We start from the raw sequence: 17,002 nt of genomic DNA, 5'->3' as shown, positions 1-17,002 counted from the left end.
TGGGAAGAGATTGTTCCAGAACATTAAATTTTCTCTCGGAATTTTTGGAATCCCAGAAATTGGATGAGTGTTCCGGGAAATCTAATCTGCTTCGGTGTATCTGTGCCTGTGTCTATGTTCGTGAGGTAGCTGGAGGGCTGTGCTGTGGGTACAGAATATCAGGCCTCCATCTCTATCCAGAGTTTATTAACAGCAAACTGAAGGAAAGCAAGTTTCCCTAACCACACCCACTTTCATTAAGATGGTCAGTGTTTTAATTGGTGGGCATCATTTGATTGACAGAAATGAAGCGAATGAGACGCAGAGATGTTTCTGACTGCATCCGTGGTCACCTCCTATACCTCAGCGTGACATCAGCCACAGATCAGAGGTGATTCGGAACTCCGGTCGCGCTTGGCGGACTGAAGCTTTATGCTCTCCGGGCCGCTGTGGATTTGAGAGTTTTTTTTAGGAACCTCCTTTATTTTCTGATAAATCGGTCTGGCGTTCCCTCAGCCATTGTGTGAGAGATAAATGAACAATGAGTCTGTATGGACAGAATTAGCATCAGCGGCGATTTCCTCTGGCTTTATTTTCATCTTTTTGTATTCACCCTAGACGCCCCCCCCCCCCCCCAATAACATCCTTTGTTCTGTTGCCTGTTGACATTTCTGAGCGGAATTCCTCCCAGTGTTCCAGTGGGTTGACTTTATCCTACTCTGGGCCGGCCTTATGGCCTGGTGGTCTCCAGCAACCCCCCCCCCGTCCTACTTGTGTTGGCTGCAATGTGCCTCAACAGCTGGACAGGCCCCCGTGTGGCCAGTGAGTAAAAGGACAAGCCTCCTTTGGGTAATGGTATAAATGTATGTATTACACGCCCGTGATGTTATTACAAATGTTTATAGTGATGCTGTCTTTCATCATTTATTATTATGTCAGCTTATAGGGCAGGCTTCCAGAAAGGTCTGTCCATCAGTTTATAGTTAAGACTAATTGCGGACATTAACCCGAAACTGCCAACAGAGGGCAGTAGTGCCCTCAGTATGAAAAAAGGCACTGCACCTACATTATACTTCTGAAGCATTCATGCCATTGGCTCTCAGGAGGTAACATAAAGGAGTCAAGCCACAAACAAATCAATGAAGAAAGATATTTATTTATTTATTTAAGTTAGAGTTTAGGGGGAAAGGGTATGTGGGAGAGATGCACTGATTGTATTGGCCAGCTGTCGATATCGGCCCATTCAACAACAATCTATGAGTCGATATTTACCACTGATAATTCCTTTCACTAAACAGTTAGAAAAATGTCTGCCGCGTGGAATCATTTTAACGTTGCAATGATGCAAAGGATGTTGGAAATACATTTGGCAAACATTGCTCTGTTAAAATTTCACGAGGAATGTTTGCTCACCTTCAGGAAGGACAGTGAAAAGTATGACGAGGTTCTGAGAAACAAATCTGTTCCAGTAAAGAAGGCTGCAGTACTGCCATATAATGCTATATAAAATGTATACAGTTAAGTATAGTGGCCTGGGACTGATGGTGTACGCCAGAGCTGGTCTTATTAAAAAATAAATGTTTTCATATTCTTGGAATGTAATTAATTTCATTTTTTAAAATATATTTGGGTGGAGTGTCCAAAGCTCCTGAGCAATCAGTATCGGTGTCGGTCTTCGGAATAATCGGCTGTCGGTATCAGCCAGATAATGTTCTTATCTGTGCATCAGTACCGGCTGCAGAATGAGAGAGAGAGACAGCGAGAGGGGGGGGAGAGAAGGGAGGGGGAGGAGCAGAGAGGGAGTGAGGGAGAGAGAGGGAGAGAGAGGGAGGGAGGGAGAGAGGGAGTGAGGGAGTGGCCTGGCCTGTTAGCCCGTTCTAGCAGGTGTTCAGAGTAGGCCAGTAATTGCAGGTCTCCTGGCAAACTGCACAACACGAACCAGGGCAAAGAAAATATGGGACATAGCAAAGGATTGGTGTCAGGATCATTAAACCACATAGACAAAGTTTTGTTTCACTTTCAATAAATTTTGATGGTGTGTAAATATCATTGTGTTAGTTAACACTACATAGGCGGCTACCTCTGAGCTGGTAGAATACAGTTCAGGATTATTATTGTTATTGAAAAATAAAACTATAAGAAAATATTCAACTCACATGTAAACTAAACTAAAATAAGATGTGAAAATAGAATCAAGAAACTGAAACCAAACGGAAACTATAAATATTTTTTTTAAACAAAATTTTATTTTGAAATAAAAGCAAATGTCAAATCATTTCTATTAGTGTTTTAAATGATTATTTAGCTGAAGTGATGATTTGTTTATCTTTGAGGGAACGTGATCCAGTATATGACAGAGTTAATTTGATTGCTTCTGAAGACTATAAGCTCTGCTGGGCACGATCAAACAGATCCTGGGACCAGTCCTGGGAGGGGTTATTGATTTTTGGTGTTTCCGAGTGCGGTGTCCGAAAGTGAGGCAGATCAACTTGACAGTAAAGAGCGATGGAGACAGTCCTCCCCCCAGTGGTCAGGAAGCCTCTTAAGCTATGCTAGTGGTGTTTGCTGCAGGAAGCAGCCTGCGGGTGTCGGCCCTCGGTACCGTGTGGGGGGGGGGGGGGGGGAATGTGGCATTGGACATTATTTCAGTGGTTTAAGAAGACACAACCGGAACTCAGCAAATGCACTGTGTATTAAAGGAATCCAGAAGTACTGTGTGCGTGTGTGAGTGTGTGTGTGAGAGTGTGTGTATGCGCGTAAGACGAGTGTGAGTATGATGTTTGTGTGTGAATGTCATTGTGTGACGTTAAGAGAGCACCCCTCCCCCCCATTTCTCAATTACTCCCCCACCCCCCAAGAGAGCTTGGATCATTACACGTCACCACCTACAAAATGTGCTTCTGGGTCTGCAGGGCTGCCCACCCCACCCAAAGCCCACCCCTCCACTTTCTCCCTTTCTCCTTATACTGTTTCCCCCCCCAGCCCCAGCCCCTCTAGTTCCCCCTTGCCCGCTACCCGGGAGGTCTGAACCCTCGTCACCGAGTGACGAGAATAACAACACTCTCTCCCCCCACCATTAGAATATTAATAACCCCCGCCCACCACCATTCATTGTTATGAATGAAGGCGCTGACGATTCCCTGAACAGCACTCGTGGGAGGCGTGACCTAGATTCGGCCGGTAATTGGATCTCACGACGGTTATGATGTCATCGCACTGATCATGCTAAACGATCTTCTGGCCTCAGACAGGGTGGGGTGAAAAGTCCTGCGCAGAAACAGGAGCACATCCACGTTACGAATCGGGTGGAGTCTTGTATGCCTGTTCGCTGCTGAGTTCGGTGCCCCTTCACAGTCAGAGGCAGCTACCACTAACTGGAGGGGGGCTACAATGCGATTGGCCAGAGAGCCAGTCCATGCAAGGCATCCTTCTGGATCCTTCCGCTTTGCACGCTGTCTCCCTCCAAATGCCTTTCATGCTGACACAGGTGACCTTACCGTTCACGTTCACTCGAGCCTCAACGTGCAAAGAGATTCAGCTCGTAACTGAACCAGTTCAGTCAGGGAATACAATTTTGTGTCACCTTCCGGATGCTTCCGCTGCCTGCTCCGTAACTCTGGATATGGCCTGAGGATCATGCCAAAATTACAGCTCATGGCAGTTGAAACTCGCGACAGTTACAGCTACTGGTCGAACGGCATTATTGGTTTGTGTGTCATCCTGACCGGATACAGTCACTGCGCATTCAGGCGTGCAATGCAGGATGTGTGCGTGTGCATGTATGTGTGCCGTACACACCGTAATGTTTCTCTGATATCATAATTTTGTGCTGTGGCCCTCATGTCTCAGGTGATGTTTGGGTTCAGACTGAGATAAAGAGGTTCTTGGGTAAATTTCCTCTCTAAAGTGGTCTGTCACGAATTGTGGTGGGTCTTTAAATCTTGTGGCTCACTGTTGCATGAGGTTATGGCAGTGTAGTAACCAGCAGGGGGCAGGGGGCAGGGGGCAGGGCATGAGATCAATGGGGGGGGGGGGGTGGCATTTCCATAGTGATCCTCCTCCAAAATGATACTGACAGAGAGCAGCAGTCACACAGAGGATGTCGTGCTCAGTTGACCTCAGTTGGCCTCAGGCTCCGATTGGCTGCTGGCCAACGATGTCATTGATCATCACGGTCCGTCATGGGAATATGACAGCGGGAGGAGCAGCTGTTCAGCGGTGCGTCCCGGAACGGTTCGAGGCCTACAAGTGGCACTCGGCGGGAGGCTGACTGTGCATGGGGGACATGATGGGAGGTTCCATCATGCTTCCGGAAGTTTCTCCCTTCCCCTCTTCCTTCCTTATGGGAGGTGGGGGGTGAATTCAGTTCAGTGTAACTCTTACAGCTGTGGATTTTGAATAAATCCCAGTTTGTTCTCAGTTAGGAGGGCAACAATGGAAAGTTAGCGAGTCGCACAGAGTATTTAAAAATCACGGACATTCAGATTGTGAATGATTTGCATTTTAGTTTCTGCACTGGAGAGCTTCTGATACACCATTCTGGGGTTTTACATGTGAATCTCACTGTTGATGGGATGTAACGTTTGTCATGTGACAGATAACAGATGGGAATCCTCGCTTATCAGACGGTAGCAAAATGTGCCTGCAGGGCCCCTATGGGGCCCCCTAAGGGGCCCCCTACAGCCCGGCCCCCTCCCACCGCCCCCAGCCTCATCTCCATCTGAATGGGGTACTTTCGCTTTCTCCTCGTCCCCTTTTGTCCTCTCCGTTTTTTTTCCGCTGAACTCCTCGCCTGCTCGAGTGACCCCTAAATGCCCTCCCCCCGCCCCCTCGGGTCAGTATTCTGGGACAGACAGGATGCTGTGTGTGTGTGTTGGGGCAGGAGTGTGTGGGGGCTCTCTAACTGTGCCCCGCCCCTGCTTTCCCCATCCCCCTCTCTCTCTCCTCCCATTTCCCTCTCTCTCTCTCTCTCTCTCTCCCTCCCCCCGTCTAGTGTATCATGCTCAGCATCGTGCTACTGTGGCTAGCGGCAGCGGTAACGGCTGATAAGAGCAACACCCCCCTCCCATCCCCATCATCTCCATCCCCTGACTGTGCTGCTGATCACCCCCCTCCCTGCAGAAGAGGAGAGAGAGAGAGAGAGAGAGAGAGAAAGAGAGAGAGACCCACACACACACACAGAGTGGGGCAGAGACGCGGAGGACCCGGCTAACCGTGCCCGTAAGACTCGGCCCTGCTGGAATGCGATTATACGTACGGATCGGCTGGGGGGGGGCAGGGAAGAGCAGGCAGACTCGCGGCGCGAGCAAGTGAGCGGTAATCGAGCTGGCCATCGTCTGGGATCCTGAGGCAGAGACGACGTCCGTGTCCACATCTCCACGCCAGAGGGAGGAGAGCGTGTGTCCTGTCTGCTAACCCACTCACCCATGTCTGCGGCGGAGAGCCGGCGGTGTCCCGTCGTGGCCAACGGAGGCGCTAGACGTGGATAAGGGACCGGCTCACGCCAGGTCAGTCAGTGGGGACACAGAGACGGGGGGGAGGTGACTGTCACCTGCTTCCTGGTGACGGACTGCAGAGTGCTACTGGTGAGAGATGAAAGTGTGTGTGTGTGTTGATAGAGAGCAGCCAGCAGCGGGCCGCTCTGTAGCTCAGGGGGTGTGCGTGAGCATCTGAGTTGCTAATTAACAATGGAAAGAGCACTTACCCAGGCGCCCCCCACCCACTGCATAGCGGGACATAGCACCTCCCCAGGTGGACGTGTCTGTCACCTGGGGCGGGGGGGCCCAGTGAACGTTTTTCGGTGAAACGCTGCAGTGTTGTTATTTTGGTCTTGTGGGTGTGTGTGTGTGTGTGTGTGTGTGTGTACCTTACCTTGTGACCAAATGTTTCTACAACGAGATGAAGACCTGTTTTTTGACCTTAAAGGGGCCAGTTTTCTGGTCCCCATAAGGGAAAACTCAATCTTCCAAAAAATTTAAGGCTGGGTGGGGGTTACGGTTGTCATAGTTAGCATTAGCATTTTCCCATAGAAATGAATGAGCTGTCCCCACAAAGGTATGATTACAGGTCTGTGTGTGTGTGTGTGTGTGTGTGTGTGTGTGTGTGTGTGTGCGTGAGCCTGCCTGCTCCTCGCACGCGCTGCGGTGTACGGGCTGACTAATTGTGTCCGTCAGCAGCTGTTTTTGGGAACTTCTCTGTGCGCCCCTTCAGTCCTGCTGCGGTCCGTACAGTCGGCACGTCATTCCGGCGCCGCATGCGCCGTGTTCAGAATGCAAGGCTGCGGTACCTGGACTGGCTCGCGCCCGGCGCAGTTAGGGAAGTGCGGAGGCAGAAATGAAAGCAGGTTGGGGGAGGGGGTCATGTTCTCCGGTTCTTCATCACCGAATGGAAAACACTCATGGCGGTTAACACCCATTTATGTGACTAGCCATTTTTATAGGCATTTTGTCTCCTTCTGCCTTAACTATGCATTCCCTCTGCTCTCCCCGGTCCAGTCAGACGTGACACTTTTATGGATCAGCTGACCGACGGGCCGGATTTGATTTGGGTGGACCGGGACGTGCATATTGACTATATCTGTCCGTTGAGGAGCGGGATCCGCAGGTGTAAACACTGTGAGAGCTGAGCTCGCTGCCCTCAGCCGGATGCTCATGGCTGACCTGCTCGGCCCAGCCCGCCCACTCTGCTCCCACCAGATGGTGCTGGAGCACCTGGTCCCCAACACCATCTTCCCCTATGTGCAGTTGCTGTAAGCTCAGTTATTCCAGCTGGTTCGTTTTGATTCTGGGTGCTCTCGGAACCACTACGGTTAGGGATGGATGTGACATCACTGGGAAACCTGTGTGGGGTGCAGTGAGCGTGACTCACGGACGGCACCGCAGTGTGTGTATCATTCCGGACACTATTCGCAATCCAGAATGCTGTCGGGAATGCCGTCGCCTCATTGTCACGAAGACGTCTGTCGGCTGCGGCTGTCGTGTCACCCAACAGCAGCTGCTGTTTTCTTCTCGCCTTTCGTCTGAGGGCTGCGTGCCGGCTCGCGCCTACAGTACCCCTACCTTTCCGGTTTCCCGGGGTCGCGCTTTGCTCCACTGCGCTGTTGGCATTGCTGCCATTCCAGATTTATGACTGATCTTGCTGCCTCGGCTTTTTGCGTGAATTTAGATCTGCCTCTCTAAGGAAATTCCTTTCCGCCTATTTTAGTCTTCGTTGGCTTTGCTTTCTTCCTCCTTTCATAGAAAAATAAACTGGCTTCTCTTGTTGACTCGCTGTTGATAAAATGGATTTCCAGAAAAGGCCTTCCTCTCTCTCCTGCTCCCCACGCCCCCCTCCCCCCTAAAGTGGCATTGTTGACATCCTTCCTTAGATTTACCCATCATGCCTCAGCTTGCCCTAAAGCCTAGAAGGAGGGGGCCACAGAGTCACTGTGCAGCCACATTGCCTCTCTGAGCAATGGATTGTTGGGTGTTGGAGGTGGGTGGGGGGGGCACAAGGGCCCATTGAGGGCTCACTGAATGAACTCCCTATTTCCTGCGTACTGTCGGGTTCGCTCTCGTGTCGTTGGCGGACCTTTACGGGACCCGCGAACGCCTTCATTCTCCAGTGGGACCGCACTGTGGTAACCCTCAAAGTTGTCATGGAAGGGGGGGCTGGGGGGGACAGGCAGCAGGACAAGCTCCATCCTGTGGGATGGAAAACCCTTTCTGTTCATTGATCTATTGCTCGCAAATCGTCCCTGGTGCTAGGAAACCCCCCCCAACCAGGAAACTGTGTAAGCTGTGGAGAGTTCGGGTTGAGACGTGTTCAAGTTGTGCTTCCCCATGAACCTCCACCAGGGGGCCACATGATAGGCTGCAGAGATCCCTCGTTAATGGGAGAGCATGTTCTCTCTGCACAAACAGAGGAGCTGGGTCGGTCACAGCTGGAAGGCAAAACACAAATACGCTTTTCGTGAGGCCCGCATCCTGCCCTGGTTCACGCTGATTCGCTTTAACGAGGTTGTCAAAGTCACCCAAGATGGATAAAAATATTTATTATTTTTCCACGATGTAGCTCTAATATTGGGCCTGTCCAAACGCCCCCCCCCCCACACACACACACACACACACACACACACACACACACACATGGAGGGGAGGGGTCGAGAATCAGGCTTCCCCATTACCCCTTGAGTCACCATGACAACCTTAAATCACATTCACGGTATGCTGCATTGTCAGGCCATATTAGTTTATGTGAAACTGTTTAAATTATGGTTAAATATGTGTAGTATGTCAGGTATGTCACATGTAAAGGTGACTCTCTCTCACACACGCACACGCACCTGTGTGTGGAAGTTTGTGGTTACAGTGCATCGCCACAGACCCGCCCCTCGCCTGGCCACACACACACAGACACACGCACACTCTGGTGACACATTAATCTGTATTTACAAACCCCCGGTGGTGGCAGTGAGCTGTGTCCTTTCAAAGCACCGCCTTTAAAGCACTGTGTACCCTTGGGTTAGACAGCTGCTGGTTACTCGAGTCTCCTTGCCGGGTGCTGTTAGTGGCCTGATTCGCAGGCATCTTCGGGAACCGGTCTTTCCCGCTGTGTGAACAGGCTCACCGTCATCGCAGGCTGGAGAAGGAACCTCACCGGCTCTTAATCGCGGCTGCCTCTCCTGTTCCAGTCCCGACCAAACAGCGATGGCGGCCCGTTCGTACGTGGACAGTCATGGCAGAATCAGGCCGCTGTGGAAGGTCGTACATCCCGGTAGGTTTGTCTGCCAGCCCGGTCGGGTTGGCCTCCCCCGGCCGCCGGTTTCCCGCGGGGTTCACCAGCAGCTGTGCCTCTGTGTGTCTGTTCTTTCTGACACGAGTCCAGCTCAGGTGCCACTTACAATGTCGACTGTCATCAGGTTTCAGGAAATATTTGGACGTTGCTGGGAAAAAAACAGACTTTTTCCCCTCCGTTTAAGAATGCTGCTTCTGTCTCAAGGCTTTTTGTTTTTCATCCTGAGGTGAAAGGACGCTCTTATTTATTAACGCTTTGTCAAGGTTACAAGATGACCTCGCTCTCTTTGCGAATATAACTGAAGAATTACCTGTTTGCTGTGTCTGTCTCTAAGTATCTGTGAATGCGAGGATTTGCTTTTATTTCTTCCTGGGGGGTCAAACACTCTATATGGATTTATAGATGGTTATTGAAAATACAAGGCTGGTGGTCGTCCCTGGTGTCTCTGACTCTGACGGGGGGCTTTGGGATGCTGTCTGCCTGTGGGTGTGAATGCGTGTTCCACGGACCCGTGGTTTGGATTTGTTACCTGCGTTGCAGGTTTAGTGACAAGTGCCCCCCTCCCAGTCTTCACCGGGTGCCCAGATTTCATTTAATACCTTTTTGCTCTCCAGAGCTATCCTGGTATAAAACTATATTTTCTGACTTGAGCTGAGAGGTTTGGTACTGAGATCGGTGAATCTTCTGGTTTATTTTCCGGAATGTTCCTGCCCCAGGCATGGTCCGTTTGCGATGCTGGGGGGGGGGCGGGGCGTTATCTCGGGTTGTCGAAGGTAACCATAAGTGCATCTGCATTGCCACATGGCTGGCCAAACACCAGTCCTGTCAACCACAAATGTCACAGTCCTGTTGATTGAACACTGCCCCCCTCCCACCCCTGTATTTCATGTTCCTCCTCGACAAAACAAGCTATTTCATATGCATGCCTCGTGGGAAAGTGTGTGTGTGGGGGGGGGTGCAGGTCTTCATGTATTATAGTCTCTGTTTGCTTCGAGACTTTTATGGTGGGCAGACTGTGTGCTCTAGCAGCCCCGTGGGGCAGGGCATCCACAGGGGTAGCTGAAGCTCTGTTGGGTTGAGAGTGCTGAGACCGGGAGGACCGCACCCCCCCCTCAGCCCTCCTCCGCTCCTTGAACGGATGCTGTTTTCCCCAAACATTTTCTTTTCCTTCTCTTTGGGAAAATTTTCTAAAGCAGCTTTTTTGAATATATGCTTATTACAATGCAGCACCTCAGTTGACCTCTTAAGGTCAAACTGCTGAACAGTTCTCTGCTGTTAATGTTTTCATTGCTTTCAGTCAAAACTGCACATTGCAAAATTCCCCTTTTACAACCTCCGACACACTACGGAGAGGATACCATTAAACCATAAGGCTGTCCCAGTTCCTGGGGTCTACAAGCTCTGTACACAAACACACAGGACAACTTCATATGTGTATAAAATTATAACCTGCAGTTTGACAGCGGCATTATTAACCCTAACCTTAAGCCTATCCCTAACCCCAAGTCTAACTCTAACGTTAAGCCTAAGCCCACACCTGTTTGCACCCTAGCAGACACCCTCATTAATATCACACCAGCTTTTTTGGTGGGGGCTAAGCGGCTGGGGGGGGGGGGGGGGGTGTTGAACACCTCTCTGACCTCCATCCTGTGCACTGCAGAGCGACTTCACACTTCTGTAAATTATAATGGGGGCTGTAAATCAACCCATTTAATTTTGAACAAATTTGAGGAACAACGAACGGGGCCAGGACCTCTGTCATGTCCAGAGCCATTCTCGCTGTCCGAGGTAAAAGGTTTTTTTTCCTCTCTTCCTCCACAGAGGTGAAAAACAAGACAGCCTGGCGGCCATTGAAGACGCCGGAGGAGGGGGCCTGTGTGGGCGTTAAGATCACCAGCACCAAAGGTAGGATGGTCATACTAGGTCCTTCTAGACTGGCTCTCAAATCAGGGCACCTGCTGGTTTTTTAAGAGTCTCCAAACGGACGTGACCTGCGACCTTCCTTGCGGGCCTCGGCGGGATGGCGAGGAGTTTGACCGTCTGTCTCGCATTTGGAGTCGCACGTGTGCAGGCGTGTGTGTGTGTGATGGGGGTCGAAAGTCATTTCCAAAGGAGAAGAACTGAGAGATAGGAAGTGGTTAGTGGCCTGTTCAGGGCTACGCACGTACCTGTGTGTTGTTGGTTAATGCTTATACGAGCAGGTTAGAATTAGAATTTAGCGATTAATGGTCATTGTTGACATACTACAGCACACAGTGCACAACAACGAAATGTGTCCCCTGCATCTAACCCATGTGTGACGTCGTGACATAGCAGGGGGCGGCTAATTCAGCGCCCAGGGAACAGTGCTTGGGGGCAGTACCTTGGGGGCGGTACCTTGCTCAGGGTACCTCAGTGGTGCCTTTCTGGACGGGGATTCAAACCTGCAATTTTTCAATTATTACTGGAAGATGAGCAGACTGACGGAGTGCATCTTAGCAGTGGGGGGGGGTCCCATAATGTCATGGTATTGGCCCCCAGCGGTGTTCAGCCATGAGGTTGTTCTGGTATCTTCCTTCAAGCTGAAGAGCAGTTAACCAGTAAGCACCTGCCCCCCCCCCGTCCTGCTCTCTGATCTAACGGACTAATGACTTGAGGGACGCGTGGACCGTGGACCCAGACCGCTCAGCGGAGCGTGTCAAAGCCTGCTGGCCAGCAGACAGGCGCTCCTTTCCCGCCGTTTATCAAAAGCAATCAGTCACAGCATCTGCTACTTGGCCCAGGCAGGATGGTGACCTAGGGATCAGTATGATCATAAGAAAACAGGCGTCTTCAGAATCAGCATGCAGGGAAAACGGACCCTAAAATGGGAGTTGGGGGACAGTGGGGCTGTAACTGCGGTCTGGTTCAGGTGAAAGGGTCTAGGTGTTAGAGTGAGGATTTCAAAAAACTTATGACTGCAGACGTTAAGTTGAAGTCCAGAAAGTACAAATCCAGGCAAAGGTTTTGCTTCAACCAACCAGTTTAGTATAGTCACAGTCACAGAGGACTCACCTGGTTGGTTGAAACAAAACCTAGGTCTGGATTTGTACTTTTTGGACTTGAATTTTCCATCTCTGCTTATGATATAAACAAGTGAATGTAGAGAGATGACGTGTTCCGTCTCATACATGACCCCTTCGGCCAAAATGGCCACGCCCCCTCCTTCACTTTGCACTGGAAAAACCACACCCCCTTTGTCCTGCTACCAGAATGACCACACCCCCTTTGCTCTGCACTGGAATTCCCACACCCACATTTCTGCTCTCCATCACAATGACCACACCTCCTTACAGGTTCTGTACCCCCCCCCACCCCAAGCCACACCCTCTCTCTCTTTGCTCCGCCCCAGAATGTTCATGCCTCCTCTTTGCATGGGGAATTATTCAATGCAGTTTGATCAGTGCGCTGGACGTCTCAGGGGAGCACTGCTCTCTGCCGTGGTGAGCATCAGCGCCAGACATGGTCGCCGAGGCAGGGCCTGAGTGGCAGGAAGTGACTGGAACTCCCCCTCTGTGCAGCATGCTGGTCCTCATCGCATTCAGGAGTTTACATTTATTTAGAAGAGTGATCATCACTTTTTCTTCAGATTGCACAAGCCGCCATGCAGCTATGGGTCCCGGCAGGTTGGACAGGTTCTGCAGCTGTGCTCTGAAGTGACAGACGCGGTATTCTGAGAAATGCTCCAGGCACATGAACTGCCAAACGCGTGCATTTCTGCAGCCCGGTCAAAGAGGACGGGGGAGGGGCCTCCTGACAGCTGTTAATATACAGAATGTTTTTTTTTGTGGGTGATTTCGTCACAGACGGGCAGCTGTGCAGAGTGAGGTTTCCGAAAGCACCTCGGTGGGTGCCTTTATGACGAGAGCTCATCCTTTGTCACTCGTTCACCCCCCTCCCCCCCATTCATGTCCCAGAGAGACGTGTCTCTGCGTGTATCTTCCCGCCATGCCGGCCCCGCGGCGGCGTCTCTGTTGAGTGAGGGACTCGGAGTCTGCAGGAAAAGACTCGTGATGCAAGGTGAATCTCCTCACACCACGCAGTCGGCCGTTTCGCCTTGAAGCTTAATGCTCTCTCCCTCCGGTTTTCTGTATCACGTTTTCACTCTTGACAAAGGCACGCTTGTCAAGGTCATGCAACTTCGCCCTTTTCTCTACTTTTTCGTCTCGTTTCTCTCTGGGGGATCAGAGCGTTCTGTGGCGTGAGGCTCGAGCTGGGTGGCAGGTTGGGCTCTCAGCGCAGGGGACTAATGCTGCTAGCATCGAGCTTCCTCCTTCTCATTCTGCGCCTCTGCAGCTCGGGGCTGATGGGGAAGCTTCCGAGCGATTATCTGAGCAGCCCAGTTTTATGGAAATGGCACAAATGCAGTTAGGGTGACCGGTGTCTGGAATCCAGTAAACACTTCACTACTGTGTCTTTTGTTCTTGTGGGCTGGTCCTTTCGTGTTTTGCTGTGTCTTCCTGTCTGCTGTACGCTTACATAACGTCCCGTGTCATGCTTCTATTTTGTAACAGGTCCCTGGATAGAATTCAACGTCATTCCCTTAGGAATCGGTTCATATTCCCATCTAATTTGGGCTGCTGCTTTGGATAACTCGGAGTGAACTGTGCGGTGTAGCAGGAGTGAACCAAAAATGCTACTAGGAGGCGTTGGAGAGTAGGTCTTCACTGTGAGCTTGACTTTCTGTTTTTCTGGGCTGTGTTTGTGTCTATCAGGCAGGTCTAGGTGCACAAACAGCATCTGCATTCATGTTTGTGGTGTGCTAAGTAGCCTCCCTTTCACCACGGCCTCCCTCCTTCCTCGTGTTATTGCTCTGCGTTCCCGTGCATGTGATGTTTATGCACACACGCACACACCTGGGGTGTGTGTGGACGCACACACGTAAACATTCAGAGGGAGTATTTCCCAAAACGGGGCTTGCGCGGAACTCTCACCGAGGGCTCTGGGAACGTACGGGACGCTCGATAGTCACCAAAGGCCACGCTTCCACGGCTACGGGCCACCGGGGATCTCCCCCTGGGGCCTCAGCAATCCTGCTCTCCTGCTTCGTGGTGAAGCTACGATCCTGGTTTCTGGGTGTTTCTGGAAGCGTTCGTTGAGTAGCGTCACTCCGAGGTTTGGCTGTGTTCAGGTTTTCTTTCTCGCTCCTTTGCCCACACTTGTCTTTTTACTGCCCCGGACGGGGCTGATGTGAGCTCAGCTGATTTAGATCCGGGTCAAAGTGGATCGTTTGACTGTTACCTGACAGACAGCATCTCTGTTGCTGTCTTCTGTGTCTTAATAGCCTGCTTCGGCCTGTGTCAGTCAGGGAAACTTTAATACTTTACGTGTCAGTCGTCAAGTAGGTCCACCTGCTCGTGGTTTGGCTAAGGTACTCATGTGAGCACTGGCGCAACAGCACTGAACACTGTCAAACACACCTACACACACTCCACCACTGTTTGTCCTGATACGATGCAAACCCTGCAAAGCATAAATGGAATAGCGACAGGTGTGAGTGTTCGTTGCATCAGGATCTACGTTTTGATGTTGGCTAAGGCCATCACAGGGATATCCAAGGCCAGCCTTTTAATTCTTGACCAGTTTAATGAAGCAGAACTTCACTACAGTAGGAAAGTAGTGGTGTCGTCTATGGAGATCCTTCGTGCAAACATGAAAGTGGGCAGAGGGCAGGGTTGGAGGGATATCTGTAGTAATATATGAGGCTTGGAGGACGTTGAAGGAGACCCACTTCCGTAGTCTTGTTACTAATTCTGTTTGTTTTTTGTATGCGTTCATTATTAGCATGATATGCTATCCATGTATTTCGTCCATGCCGGGAGCACCCGAAATGCTTTGAGGTTGACGTGCTGGGACATGTTAAGAAATAAGATATTTATGTTGGCTGCATTTTTTATTTATTTTATTTTTTGTGTGTGATTTCTAGATTACGGCTTTAATTTACAGCTCCGTTAGGTAATTGTGATCTCCAAGTCTCCAGTAAAAATGGAATTCCAGTACTGAAAATCCGAGATTAATGTTAATGACACAAGACACGCTAATGACACGCCTCTAACCAGACTCCCGCTCCGCTATCACACCACCGCTTGCTTGGCGCTTAGGGAGATGAAAGGCTGTTGCCATGGTTACCGCTTTTCCGAATCCGAGCTGGCTTCCTCAGGTGCGCTTTCGTGCCGGTCGGAGGATCTCAGAATTTCCAAACTGCCTGGGATGCCGCCCACAAGTTAGCTGGAGATCTAAGGGTCTTTTTTTCGCTTTGGGGGGGGGGGGGGGGGGGGAGGGGGTGGGCACTGTAAACTACCTAGAGGATTTTGTCATATACCGCTGCAAGCAGGTTTCTGCGTTGTGGCCTGTTTCTTTGGCGCCAGTACAGTAATGCTGATGGATTTTGGTGCTAAACTATATAAATTATAGCAGTGTTTCTCAATCCTGTCCCCTGTAGCCATTGACAGTCCACATTTTTGTTCCCTCCCAGCTGTCAGCACATCTGTTTCCAGGTACTTGGTGTTCTTGATTGGCTGGGAGCCGGTAGGGAGTAAAATGTGGACTGTCTGGGGTTCCTCAAAGACAGGGTTGAGAAACACAGAATAAAACAAAGCGGCGATCAACGCCAGCTGCCCCTGAAGTCTAATTTGACATTAGCCTTGGCGAGGCTCGCAGATGATGCCATTGATATAAAGCTGTGAGCCAGACCAGAGGCGTGTGGCTGTGTGTTTACTCACTTCACTTGTATGCGGTGAAATCTCCGTATCCATGACCGGCTTGGTTTGTTGCAGCTCACGGCAGCAGTTATGGCAACGCCTCCCCGGGCGGGACGGCTCTCCAGACGCCTGGGACCAATAAGAGTCACCGCAGTGTAAATGGGAAAAGCTCAGTATTTCGGCCGTGTCTGCCTCACAAGCCACCAGGTATGTGACTGTATGCCCAGTGACGTCACTCTGGGACCTCAGTAGCACTTAGCCTCTGCTGCCACCTGCTGGTCAGCCCATACAGTTACATGCCGCAATCTGAGTACAGTTTACAGTAGCTGTTTGTGAAATGAAGGTTCAGATGCCTCACTTCGTGGTTTTGCTCTGAGATGCCCACCTGATTTTGACTAAGAGGAACCCACAAAGCAGAATTGGGTCATGTACTGTGTGATGATCGCCCTCACCTCTTTCTTCCCACCCAATCACTTCTGATTGAAGGAATTGTAACAGTCTACAGTCTTAAACCACTGCAGGGTTTCATTGTTGTTCTAGTGCCCATCTGGGGTGTTTCGCTTGCAAGTCGAGATGCTTAACAACATCACAGTGAAGATACCATGATCAGTTTTGGCGGGGGGGTAATTAAAGCCCCCATACCAGATCCCTGAGTTAGTGGAAAATAGACAAGTAGAGCAGGAACCTGACCCTGTGGGTCTATGATACTGTAATGTTGTTGAAGTGTGTGTTGGCATTTGGTCAGTGTGGTGTAGTTGTCACTACAGATGGCTTGGATCATCTGCCTGAATGCCCCCCCACCACCACAGTGCCTCCTAAGCCGCCACACCTCCAGAGCCCCGCGACAGAGTCACGCTCACCCCTGGCCCAGGTGAACTTCTTCAGACCCAGGATGGAGGATGGGGTGGAACGGACGGCTGCAGGCAGGGTCCGGGAGAAGTCCTCAAAGGTGTCGAACCTCATCAGCCAATTCGAAGAGAACAGGTACGGGTCTCGGCCAGCTATCAGGCCTGGGAGGCAGAGCCGCCACTGAGAGACCTGAGCCCCGGTTCGGGAGTAAAGCGAAACAATCACGTCCTTTTAAAGCCACAAATACCGCCGCTCTCGGTTAGCATGGGATCATCTGCTCTTTCAGCGCAGCAATCGGAAACCGGTCATTAGAAATGAAGAGCTTGATTATTCGTGGTGGTGATAATCACAGGTCTCTTCACATCCAACACATTGACGGGCTGTAATTCCGCTCGGCATTGTGGGACAGGAGAGGATCGGAGCTGATGTGCAGAGAGCGTCAGTCACCGTGGATGGTAAGACAAGAGCCACCATAAGTTTGTCAGCGTTTGTAAATCCCAGAATAACGAACCACTGAAGTCATGCTGCATATAGATTCATCTGGAACCATGGTAAAAATCAAAGGGAATTCTTAGGAGCCTAGAGACTTCTGTCTCTTGTCTCATATTTCTGGACATTTACAGGACAAATTCTGTCCTGTAAAACGCTGGACAGGTGGATTTTACATGAGGTTCTGCTTC

The 17,002-nt window shown here is 50.6% G+C and overlaps 1 protein-coding gene across 5 annotated transcripts in view; it reads left to right on the top strand.

Annotated features, from left to right (window-relative positions):
* The window catches only part of LOC125738242 (FYVE, RhoGEF and PH domain-containing protein 4-like), a 39,651-nt gene that overhangs the window by 4,529 nt on the left and 18,120 nt on the right, over positions 1-17,002 (top strand). For 2 of the 5 annotated variants that reach the window (XM_049007021.1, XM_049007024.1), the window contains exons 2-4: positions 10,576-10,659; positions 15,549-15,680; positions 16,283-16,457. In XM_049007021.1, coding sequence (XP_048862978.1) covers positions 10,576-10,659; positions 15,549-15,680; positions 16,283-16,457 — 391 coding nt within the window. Of the gene's footprint in view, positions 1-5,047; positions 5,487-8,424; positions 8,734-10,575; positions 10,660-13,491; positions 13,888-15,548; positions 15,681-16,282; positions 16,458-17,002 lie in introns of those variants that run through there. The other 3 variants (XM_049007026.1, XM_049007023.1, XM_049007025.1) reach the window with 3 other exon arrangements.

Source organism: Brienomyrus brachyistius, chromosome 3 (assembly GCF_023856365.1).
Source record: "Brienomyrus brachyistius isolate T26 chromosome 3, BBRACH_0.4, whole genome shotgun sequence".
Taxonomy (NCBI): domain Eukaryota; kingdom Metazoa; phylum Chordata; class Actinopteri; order Osteoglossiformes; family Mormyridae; genus Brienomyrus; species Brienomyrus brachyistius.
This window is presented reverse-complemented; position numbering and strand designations above follow the sequence as displayed.